Source organism: Sinohyriopsis cumingii, chromosome 14, assembly GCF_028554795.1.
Source record: "Sinohyriopsis cumingii isolate HCF-2022 chromosome 14, ASM2855479v2, whole genome shotgun sequence".
Lineage (NCBI taxonomy): Eukaryota > Metazoa > Mollusca > Bivalvia > Unionida > Unionidae > Sinohyriopsis > Sinohyriopsis cumingii.
This window is the reverse complement of record NC_142974.1, coordinates 102,056,308-102,068,669: the sequence shown is the minus strand read 5'-3', so window position 1 is coordinate 102,068,669 and position 12,362 is coordinate 102,056,308. Positions and strand designations below refer to the sequence as shown.

Genomic DNA, 12,362 nt, shown 5'->3' with positions numbered 1-12,362 from the left:
CACGAAAAAAAACTATTTTCAATTAAAAGAAGACAAAAAGCAAACATTTCCGAAAACATCAGTCAGTCTCCATAATTAATTATGAATTACATACCTCTAGCAACCCCAGTCATTTTTCTGATAGTGAAATAACTGCAAACACTTGATTACTTCATACATAAGCTGCCAACCTTCCAGGCTCACAATTAGTGAAAATAGGGGTTAAAAGTCGTGAATTTGGACAAGAATTCGTGAAAAATACCATGACAATAACTCCATCCACTCCGACCGTCAATACTACACTATATCAAGTTCGCAAAATAAAATAACACACTACATATATGCAGAAATATTTATTTATCAAGACACGATACTGTGGCAGACTTGAACTTCCTCAACTGATTGATCGTAAATTTGTTTTCTACACAGTTCCAACTTCTTGCTTGCCGGTTGATTTGGGGACTAAAATTGTTGACAAATTTTCTGCAGCTAAGGAGGCCCTAATCTCTGTCTTATTTTTTCTCACTAAAGAAAATACTCTTTCGCTGTCACTGTTGCTGTGAGGAATGCACAGGAGCTGCAGCATTTTTGGTTCTTCCACAGGAAAATTTGGAAGCAATTTTCGAGTCCGGGAACATTTGTCAGAACAACCGTTTAGCATGGTCTCCAGCTGATAAACGTATATTGTGTTCGACAAGAAAACTCACAAATAATGCTTCAGCGTTGGTAGCCTGCAGGTCTTCTGCCAATGGTTCCAGAGTTGAAATCTGCGAATTCCTAATTTTCCCAACTTCTACATGTTTTTTGCAAGCGACATTCTTCCTCACATCGTTTCTGCGATGGCAAACGGAGTGCAAAAAGAATGAATGAATATCAATGTTTAATGGCAGAATGCACTGCCAATTTTTGATATATTTCAAATTAAACTTCGCTTTTTGAGTAATACATTTCTTTTTCCTTGGTGGTGAAGACATTTTCAAGATCTTACATGCGATGCTGAACGGTAACTCAAATCAGTGTTTTGATGCATGCGCGGAGCAAATTTCCGGTTAGGCCCCAGTTTCTCTCAAAAGCATTTGTAAAACTACTCTTATACATATAGATTAAAATAGGCTAAAATGCTTGCTAACCGGGCCAATTGTACTAATCGGCTGTAGATCTACTAATATCGTGACCAGCAATACCGGACCGTTTCGGCAACTGTGAATATCACGACAAGCACTTAACGGGAAATCGCTTATTTTCTTAAAGATTTAAAATAATCGAGGATTGGAAAATTCGTGAAATTTTGGCTTACGGTGTGAATCCGTGAATCGCTGAAAAAGTCGTGAAATTTACACCAAATTTGTAAGGCAGCTATGCTTCATATATGTTTGTTTATTTGTTAAAATATTTCTAATAGAAAAACAGTTACGCAACTTTTAAGTTCCAAAATATTTACAAATTTCTAGAATTTGTCTTATATATAAATGTATTCAGATTATGTGGCAGTCATGGAACCAAAGTAAAATGTTCTTTCCCCAAAAAATGTTATAACTTTCTTTAATGTTGAGATATTATTATAAAATTTGATATTCTGATTGCATTTTTCCTGTGAATTCATTGGTCTCATTAAATCTCTTGTCTGACATCAATATTTTCATTTATAAATGAAAAGCATATAAACATTTCACAACTTTTATGACATTTAACCCTTTACCTCATGCAAGCGCATTTGGACGCCTCTACTCCATTCGCATGTTAGCACCTTTTAAAGCCTCTACTCCATTCGCATGTAAGTGCCATTTAACGCCTGCTGTAAACATCAGCTATTTTAAGTGGGTTTTCATAGAGCCACCTTCAGGGAAAAGACCCTATTAGATAACTACATTCACTTCTGCAAATGACCATTACGTCAGATCACACTATTTAAAGTAACTGGGTCATATTCTCCACTCTCTAAAATGGAGATTGTGGATTTCATTCAGTACATACGAAGTTTTCACAATCAGAATCACAAGTATGAAAGCTTCAATAACTTAGGTAAAGGCTCTGATATTGATGTAGGCAGCAATTAGTTTTTATAAATTATCAATTTCAGATGACTTAGTGATGTAGACGCAGACAAAAAACTTGTAAATATCAAGTATGAGAAATGGCAGCTACGGTTGGTGACGTTGCTTCACCGACTTGACGGTGAATTGTTGTTGATATTCTAGGGTTTAACGCCATTTTTCAGCACAAGATAGGCTATACATGGCGGCCAGTATAACTGGTGGAGGAAGAACCCTGGAAAACCCAGGGAAGAACCACTGGCCCACGAGAGGCTACTGGCAGGCTTTCCCATGTACCCACCACGACCTCCTGCATCCAAGGCGAACGCTCTAACCACCATGCCACCAGAGCGGTCGATATGTATTGATGTTGCAATGAAACTTCTACACTTGGTCAACAGTTTCATCAGATGTCCAGGTAAACTGTCACCTTGTGGCTGTGTTAGACTTGGGTTGCTAATACCTCTATTCAATACCGGTTGATATTGATTAGACACAAGATTTAAGTGAAAACATTATTCCATTCAAATTGCAGTCTGGGGTAGGTAGGTCAAACAAAGCAGCTTTCAAACCATATTTTGGCAACAGTGAGCTCATATTTAGGCGGATCTTTACTGAAGCACAAATCGCAAAGGGTCTCGGTTAAACTTTAGTTTAACGAAATCGGATGTCTTCGTACGAAATTAGGTATCGTGACAGCAGAAGCTAAAATTGACATAAAATTACCAGTACATGCATTAAATCAAACGTATATGATACATGTACACGAAGTATTTAGGTTTTAAAACATTTTTCGTTCTTGTTGTGAGCTATGAGGCCCGAATAAAGTGTCGATGTTTGAAAGTTACCTTCCCATCTGGTGTTCGACATTGTTGATAAAACTAATTCTCGCCGGAAGTGAACGAGATTCTCGACTACATTTACGCATGCGTAGTTAACTGTTTCCATAGCAGCAGTGTAAATTACGCAGACTGGGAAGATACAGAGATAGGGTATAGGCCAGATTTTACACATTTAAGAGCTCAAAATGATTCCTCCAAACGCATCTTTGGTGAAGTATGACAACCCTGTTCTTGTCAGTAGAAATACTGACAAGAAAACTCCAAGGGTAAGTTTAAAACAACTCGCTAGCCGACGTAATCAAAACATTATATTCGTCTGGTATTCCATGTTTTGACAAGTGTCTAAGTCCTTTATATTAAATCATAAAATGTACAGAAGACCGTGCATATTCATTGCACATTTATTAATAGATTAATATGTGAGCATTTATTTGTTTGTTTGCGTTGAATTTACCCATTTGAGTGAGATTACATTACCATGAGTATGTTGTGGTTAGAGCACCCATTGGCAATTGACCAGATACTGCCAGCGAACAGTTACCAGTGCGACACCCCAACCATACATATTAGAGTGGACGTCTTACGTAGGGTATTCCAAACAGAATACATTTCTTTTTAGCGAATATTTGAATATTATTTTTGTACCATGTGACACCAACACATATGCTCAGCAGTCAGCCATGTAGACCGTAGATTCTCATTGTGATGTTTTCCCCTTTTTTGTAAAGGAAACAAGTAAATATTGTTAAAATTTGCCATGTGTAGTTTCACCAAAATGTCATTATTCCTGATTGCTGCATGATCTGCACTTTAGTTGTAATCACAAAATCTAAAGATGTGTTCAGAAAACCAGACATTGAGTCAAATCATTACCAGTGCATACAGTATGTTATGAGGTACTTTTATAGTCAGACATCTAGTATACACCGGATCACAGCAAAGAAATTTAATAGTCCTCATTTAAGGTATGTGTAATCAAACTTTCAAAAATTGCATTTAAATAGATGGCACCAACTGTCTGCATTACATGTAGGACTCCTTGGTTTTGACTTTTGGGGTTTTATGTAACTTTTAAGCACATGATAGACTGTTCATGGCAGCCAGTATAATTGTTGTGGAGGTAGGTTAAATACCCTGTGACATGGTAATAATAATGTAAAAATTCTGAATAGTCACATTACTGCCATTCATGCTCACTGTTGTTAAGGTGCTCTTGACGAGATATGTACTATCTGATGAAGAACATGGTATGGAACAGGGGTGTCAGGTCAAAGTTTACAAGGCCTTTATGTATCAGTCAACACATTCAGAATTGATTCTTGTATTTGCTGCGTATTAGTTGGACTATTCATTGTGTTTATCAGTAGTCCAAAAATTTTCAGTTATGCATGTCCTAGATCCCACATGGGCTTTACTTGTCTTTGTGGCTTCGCTCAGTTTTCTACTGTCTTGTCTTGTGGAACCTTGTGGTTGACAATGTCACTAGCACTTGACCATAGAAAGTGACCACTTTTTAGAACAGATTTTGAATGAATTCAATAGAATATAAATATTGTTCATATTCAAACACATTATACTTCTTTTTATAATACCAGCAATTAGGGGCCCCACTATCTCTTACCAGTAGAATGTGTGATGCAGTGCGAAAGAACAGTATTGTAAATGTATATGCATCATCATGAAATATTGTGATCAGCGCCATATCCTTCCTGATTACATGCATATATTCAGATTCTTGCTAACACTGTCTTTATCTCAGAAGAGACAAGCAGTATGACATAAGTCCTCAACTTCTGTAAGACCATTCACCAATGTACTGCATGGATACCTCTAGCCAAGTTATAGCACCATGGAATAATTAAGCAGTCAAACATTGAATTCAGACCTAGAAAGTTTATAAGGCAAGACACAACAAGTTATAGTGGATGCCAAGCCAGTGGCATAAGATTCAGCATCGGTGTTGAGTGGAGCACCAAGTCATGAATATTGTTCATACATATTGACAAATCATTATAGTGCTATGCAGGGTTGCATGATACACTGTTTGTAGGTGCAGGAACATCAGCAGAGTTACCTCAGTCCTGGAATATCCAATATTAGTTGGAATCACTCGAGTTCAAAAGAGACAAAAACAGTCTCTGAGTGAGATAGTAAATAATATTGTGGATATTCCTGCTTCAGAATGCATCCAGTCACACCAAGGCCAACCACTCTCATCAATATCACAACTGGGTCAGACACTCTCATCAATGCAGGCCTCAAAAGATTATTAACACATTGTATTCACATGAACTGTGCATCCTGACCTGGCACATTTAAAGCAAGAACTTTCTGAATCATAACTTTCTGAATCATAACTTTTGTAGTTTTATTTGTATTATTATTATGTTTAATTTATAAAGGTAATACAATATTTTGAGTACCAGTTTCAACAGAGAAGTTGCAAAAAACAGTTTTTACTAAAGCAAAGTGTGAACTATTCACATGAATTCCAGGAAACAGTATTTTTAGGTCTGGTTGTTGTAGTGTATTCCCTGTGATTAATGGTGTCAGAAATCATCGAGGTGAGCTGAATAACTTATGATATTTTCCCAAGAGTTTCAGCATACATATGCATAGTTCTCACTTGTGTTTTCTTGATAATTGACTTTTATATATTTTTTCACTTTTAGTTTTCATTTCTTTCTTTATTAATTGGGTAAATACTCAAAACTTATTCAGGAAAATACATGTATGGATTTAGTAATTGCTGGGGTATACAAAAAATTTCAAATTAATAATCTGCAGCCAATTAGTACTGATGAATGATTTTGCTTCAGACGTAAAAAGAATATTACTGACCATGTGACAGTGATCAGAATGCCTTGGTCTATGGTAGTGTTGCAAGTTTAAAGGACTTTCCTGAAAATCTAAACAAATCTCTTGCTAGAAAAGAATTCATATAATGATTTTAAATGTTATATTGTTTACAGGCTAAATCCTTGAAGGTATCTCCAGCACCTCCACCGGCCACAGGTCCAGTTCCAAATGCACCAGCTAAACAGAAGCTTCAGCCCATGGATGCCAAATCAGCACAACAGACTGATGAAATCCTGAATTCAATCTTACCTCCAAGGTTTGATATATAATGCAGACTTTGTTATTAATGTATGGATGGTTTCACCCTTAAAATTGTATACATTAAGGAAGTACTTGGTTAGCATTTTCAAGGTTCACAAGAATCTGTTTGTCATTCATTTGTCAAAATTGTATGGCTATACGAGTGTCTTCAGGTTGATTTGATATGGCATTAGTATTATGTATGGCAAACAGAACAAACAGCTTTCCATTTTAATGTGTAAGGAGACTAGATATACAAGTTCCTCGCATATAAAATATCCCGTTAACACTCATCTTCATTGTCTTCTTTTTCCTCTTCCATAATTATACAAAATAAAACAGTTTACATGGTGGATAAAAAAGATGTTACTTTATTTAATGGCATAAATTTTCCAGTTTGTGTGTGATGAAACCAGATATTCTGGAATTATATTTCTGTAACGTTGTGTTTCCAATGCAATTTAACAATCCATTTACCTATTACAGAGAATGGACAGAGAGTGGTCAGTTGTGGGTCCAGCAGGTTTCTAGCACTCCAGCCACACGTCTGGATGTGGTCAACTTGCAAGAGGAATTGGACAGAAGGCTCCAACAGCGGCAAGCCAGAGAGACAGGAATCTGTCCTGTCAGAAGAGAACTGTACTCCCAGTGCTTTGGTATGTGATTGCTTAATGGTTCAAATACATTCAGTCTAGTAATAAATTAGATGATTACTATGATGCAGTAAAGAATCTTTAACATGATTAAAATCAGATCTCTGTAGTCCTTGGTCTGACAGACACCGATAAAAGTTTGTGTTTGGTGACCTTTGGAATTCCCAGTCCACATTTGTTTTATAGCCTGTCACAAGTTATGGAGAGTTGTCATTAGTAACATAGTGTTTCAAATGATGTGTTCTACTTATAAAACATATGTAATTTCTTTTGGTGAACTACAGTGTTAACAAACTATGACCTCTTATTAGTGTCCTTCAGATCTCCAAGTATGAGGGGCCCCGAGTGGCTGAGTGGTCTAAAGCGCTCACCATTCTGGATAACTGCCATCTCACCTCTCTCTGCGTGGGTTTCGAGTCCAAGGCTTGGCTAGTGTGGGTACATGGGAAAGCCTGCCAGTAGCTTCTCGTGGGTCGGTGGTTCTTCCCTGGGTTTTTCCTCCACCAGTTATACTGGCCGCCATGTATAGCCTATCTTGTGCTAAAAAATGGCGTTAAACCCTAGAACAACAACAACAACAACAACAACAATCTCCAAGTAGGACACTGGAGATATGTTTATTATTAGATTGTAAATGATATAATGATTCTAAGTTTTTATTTTTATTTTAAATGTTTTGACCCTTCATGATAGATTTTTATAATGTTGAGTAATTGTGGAATTTATGATATATTGCAGTTCCAAACATTTGTAAATATACCAAGGACAAATCCTGACAAGATTGGAAAATTAAGTGTATTCTTTTGGTGTAGCAGAAACAAGGCAAATTTTAGTCTTGCTTTCCAGTTGGAATTTAAATTATATTGATTTTGAAATTTACTGTCAAAACAGAACATTTTGCCACTTATTTGATGATGTCAAGCATTTAAGTTATAATACGTGCAAATTACTTGATTGTAAAAAGTCTTATTAAAAAATACAGTTAAACCCATGCACTAGCAAGTCCACCAGCAGGACATAAGAAAAGAGTCATATTTCAAGGGTGGTTGGAATATCGGGATTCCATTTTCATTATTGTATGTATGTATATATGTAGGTAGGTAGGTAGGTAGGTAGGCAGGGTTTAATGCCATTTATCAGCACAAGGTCGGCTATACATGGCGACCAGTATAAATGGTGGAGAAAAAAACGGGTAAAACCCAGGAAAGAACCCCATACCCACAAGAAGCTACTGGCAAGATTTCTCAAATAACCATATTAGCCAAATCTGAGACTCGAACCCATGCAGACAGATGTGAGATGGCAGTAATCTGTAATGGTGAGCACTTTAGACCACTTGGACACTCTGGGCTTTATGTATGTGTGTGTGTGTGCGTGCATGCATGCATGTATGTATGTATGTATGCTTCACTGCCTTAGAGAGTGGAACCAGCTTTATATTTAGCGATATATTTAGATGTACATAAAAGGAAAGTAAAAAAGTAGCATTGAACTTAATTTAAGGAGTGGACAGAGATATGAACACATATAAATGCCAAAGTATTTGCTCTGTTGAGTTCTTGCCAAGGTGGGCTTGAGGAAAATTGCTACTGAGTGAGGTATAAACTATGGTTAAATGTTGAAAGATGTGCAGTGGTCTTAGTTCCTGGATTTTAGTACATAGAAATACTGAAGAAAACAAAGTTTCGTTACATTTTCAATAGTTATTTTGGTGTAGTAGTGTCAGGGGTGGTCATAATAGAGTATGGTTTTACTGTACAAGTATTCCTTTCTTTTCCAGATGAACTGATCCGTCAAGTTACCATCAACTGTGCAGAACGAGGACTTCTTCTGCTGAGGGTACGTGATGAAATCCGAATGACAATTGCAGCTTACCAGACACTTTATGAGAGTAGTGTGGCTTTTGGCATGAGGAAAGCACTCCAAGCAGAGCAAGGCAAAGCAGATATGGAGAAAAGGGTATGCACATCAGTACAGTTTACATTCTTTGAGTTAGATAAAACCTGCAAGTATTACTACATCAAGATATGGTAAAATTTGAATTCTGTAAAATTCTGAGCACAGAGAATTAATGCGATATTTTTTCCATTTTTACAAGTGCTGTATAATGCTGAACTTTTGATAAAATCATAATTTAATTTAATTCAAACAGATCTTTCAGTGCTCAGGTTTTTTTAATTTATAAGGTGAAAACATTGGGCTTGACACTCAAGGTAAATTATTGTTCTTAAATGAAACACCACCCCTTCCCTCATGTTTCGTTGTGTTGCAGTCATCAAAAAATTTCAGAGACCTAACTCTACATTGAAGTTATTTAAGTTTAGCATCTATGTTCTGTTTAATGATTGAATTTATTTAACTTCATCAACTCTGTCCTATTTGATGATTTTTATCTTTGTGTACATATGCTTGACTAGAGTTTGTGAAACAAGGTTGTGGTGAGACCTTCCTAATTTTCATAAGATGATAAAAACAAAGGATTTGAACACTGCTTATTTCCTTTGAATACAAGACAGCATGCTTAGCATGTGTATAGAAAATGCAATAATTAACAATTTAAACGTTGAAATCTTTACAGTAACATGGAAAAGTCGATTTGCATAAATGCATTGTGATCTGGGGTCACAAGTAAAAATGGAACAATTGGTTATAATCATATATACCTAACCTTCGTCCTGTGTGTTGGAGATGACAGTACTTTTACAGGTGTTCACAAATGTTTTATCCTTAAGAAATTTTAATCCAAGAAGAGATAATGAACAAGTGTAAGGGTAACTATACCATTCCAGATGTTCAGTTAGTTCAAAATTGTTAAATACTGCTATACTTAAATTTGGAAAGAACGTAGAAGTGAGGACAAAACCCCTCACATGTGTGATAACAAATACATGGTAGAAACTGAAGAAAAAAACCCCAGATAATTCAAACCGGTTAATCATTTCTATATATTGCATGGATTTCTTCAGGGGAAGCCACTCTAGGTGTAATATCTAAGCAGTACAAGAACTAAGTGTTTCCTTTGTCTTATGTCTAAACAGAAATATACTACATGAAAAATTGACAGGGAATCTTTTCAGGCATATTGCTACGATGTCTGCAGCTTGACAGTTTATAGTGATGTCTAGCACTGGGGCATCATGCCGCAGACATGTAGCACGATGTCCCACCCAGTCACATTATCCTGACACCAGGCCAGACAGTCCTAACACTTACCTCTTAATGCTGAGCGCCAAGCGAGGCAGCTGTTAGTACCATTTTTGTAAGTCTTTGGTATGACTCTGCTGGGGATTGAACCCACGACCTCCCACATCCGAAGCGGATGCTCTAACCACCAGGCCACCGGAGCATTATGTATTAAATTAGTAAAAAAATATGTTCAGTATAATTGCCATATGTATTGTCATGTGATGAGAGCTGACGTTATTCTTCATCAGATATCAGAACTGGAGACAGAGAAGCGTGACTTGGAGAAGCAGGTGAATGAACTGAAGGCCAAGTGTGAACAGATTGAAAAGCGTGCTCAGGAACAGAGGCAAGTGGAGGAGAAAAAGCACCAAGAGGAGATCCAGTTTCTGAAGAGAACAAACCAGCAACTCAAGGTACATACACAGTGCATTTCAGTTTGCAATACTTACAAGGGTCCCACGGAAGAGTGTCTCATATCAGTAAAAAAGTTTATTGTTAAAAAACGCATGAACTTTAACCCCAAAATGTTAATGTTTTGACACTATTGCACGGGCAGATGTAAGTTTGTGCTGAGCATAATGGAAGCCTCAGGGGAGCATCACCTTTGGCTCCACTCCACCTAAAAATATATACTACATACTCCACAAAATGGTGCCTGGGCAGCTGCCAGTATCACTTGCCACTTTTGATTGCCTGGACTATTGCTACAAAATTCTTTTTTTATTTTGTTGAACAAGATACTGCATAAATGTTAGTAGGAGCCAGAGTACTAACCAAGACTGTTTGAAAACTAGTTAGACAAAACTGATTTTCAGTTTGATTCTGCTCAGATTAAAACATGTTGTCTCTTTTGCCCTTCAATTTTATTGCATTTAAGATATAGAGAAAGTAAGAATAGACAGAATTTTCCACATCAAAAGCTTAACTTTGTTTAATTTATTACTTCAGTTATGTAACCTTCAGAACTGTAAAAAGTTTCACACCTTTTCAAATGAAACTTCGTCATTTCTCTTTATTTTTCTGTTAATATATATTCTGTTAATATATATATAACTGATTTATTTTCCCTTTCTTATTATACCAGTATACCAGATTTACGATGTAAATTACTATTTAACATTGATATATGTGAAACATTTTATTAAAGTTCTTGTGTGCACAAGTTTTTCCTTTTTATTGATACTTTATGTGAACACTGTCCATTACTGGCAAATAAACGTGAACAAATTTTGCTTAAGTCTAATGCTTCTATTTTGTATTCTGTTACAGAAAAATTTTTCACATTATGTCATGTCAGGATATTAATTTAAAATAACAAATTTATTAATATAGCTTTGAAGATTCATTACTACATAAATCAAAAGTTATTTTGTAAAACATTCTGTTGATTCTTTTGGTGTAATGCTTGTTTCTATGGAAGGTATATCTCGAGGTCAACAAACCTGAGATCTTCTGATGTGTTATTAACAGCAGAAGCTGAAATGAAAGTAATCTTTCATGTAAATATACAAATAATGGTTAAAATGTGAAATTTTAATTTTTTTTCTATATATAAGCAAAATTTATAATCATACAAGTTGCTACCTTTCCAGACCATATGCTTTATTAAATTTGTCAATTTTAGACAATTAATTCAGACAATTAGGTATGCAGAGAAGAAAATAAGGCATTTAGTTTGAAGTTTATTTGTTCATGGAAAAAATTTAAAGTCATATTGATGCCAAATTTTGAGATTTTAATGTTTCTTTCCTTCTTTTTCAGACACAATTGGAAGGCATTATTGCACCAAAGAAATAATTAGTTATATGGATCTATTATGCAAAATCCTTTCACAAGATCCTGTGATAGTACTTGTAAATGGACCAAATATCAGAAGTTTTCTACCAGTGATTTCTTTGTACGTTTTCCTCTCTATAGAAGAACAAATTATGTTCAGCAGGATGGGAGTAAAAAGGAAGGAAGGAAGTATATCATTTGTGTTTAGTTAAAAATGGTGTACTCTTTATATATAGCTATACTTGTTTGCAGGAAAGTTATGTCATTGCAAGAATGAAACATCAAATTAATGTGTGCAACAGATCTAACTGCATTTGTACCCAGTAATAGATGATTACTTCTGAATATATATATATATATATATATATATATATATATATATATATATGTATATATATATATACACATACATACATACACACATATATATACATACATATGTGTAAATATATATATATATATATATATATATATATATATATATATATCAGAAAACTTAATTCTTTCACAGTCTCATTTACAAACAAGCAGCAATTCAACTGTATGTGATATATTTCTTCATGTTAACTTTGAAGTTGTATATGCAAAATTTCCCACCAAATGCTTTTACTTGCAACTTTATTAATGTCTTAAAATATGTTGCCTTGTATTATAAAATAAAATGAAATTAAAGTTTTCTTACAAGAATGAGGTTGTTAGTATTATTTGTAAACCCCAGTTGGGATATATCATAATTTCTTTGTCTGTCCATGCTGTTAATCAACTGAAGTGCCCTTTTTGACTGTAGTAGTGCA

At 35.4% G+C, this 12,362-nt stretch overlaps 2 protein-coding genes across 2 annotated transcripts in view; one reads left to right on the top strand and one right to left on the bottom strand.

Moving 5' to 3' along the window:
• LOC149784503 (ER membrane protein complex subunit 2-A-like) overlaps nucleotides 1-2,904 on the bottom strand; it is a 46,738-nt gene extending 43,834 nt beyond the window's left edge. The window contains exon 1 of the mRNA XM_089932581.1: nucleotides 2,861-2,904. Within this exon, the coding sequence (XP_089788707.1) occupies nucleotides 2,861-2,882 (22 nt within the window). The 5' untranslated portion in view covers nucleotides 2,883-2,904. The remainder of the gene's footprint in view (nucleotides 1-2,860) is intronic.
• Nucleotides 2,905-2,966: 62 nt separating this feature from the next.
• Nucleotides 2,967-12,255, top strand: LOC149784502 (33 kDa inner dynein arm light chain, axonemal). Its single transcript, XM_089932580.1, has 6 exons — nucleotides 2,967-3,120; nucleotides 5,827-5,969; nucleotides 6,440-6,609; nucleotides 8,387-8,565; nucleotides 10,041-10,205; nucleotides 11,554-12,255. Exons 1-6 carry the CDS (start codon nucleotides 3,040-3,042, stop codon nucleotides 11,587-11,589), a joined length of 774 nt encoding a protein of 257 aa, XP_089788706.1. The 5' UTR covers nucleotides 2,967-3,039; the 3' UTR covers nucleotides 11,590-12,255.
• The last annotated feature ends 107 nt before the right edge of the window (nucleotides 12,256-12,362 follow it).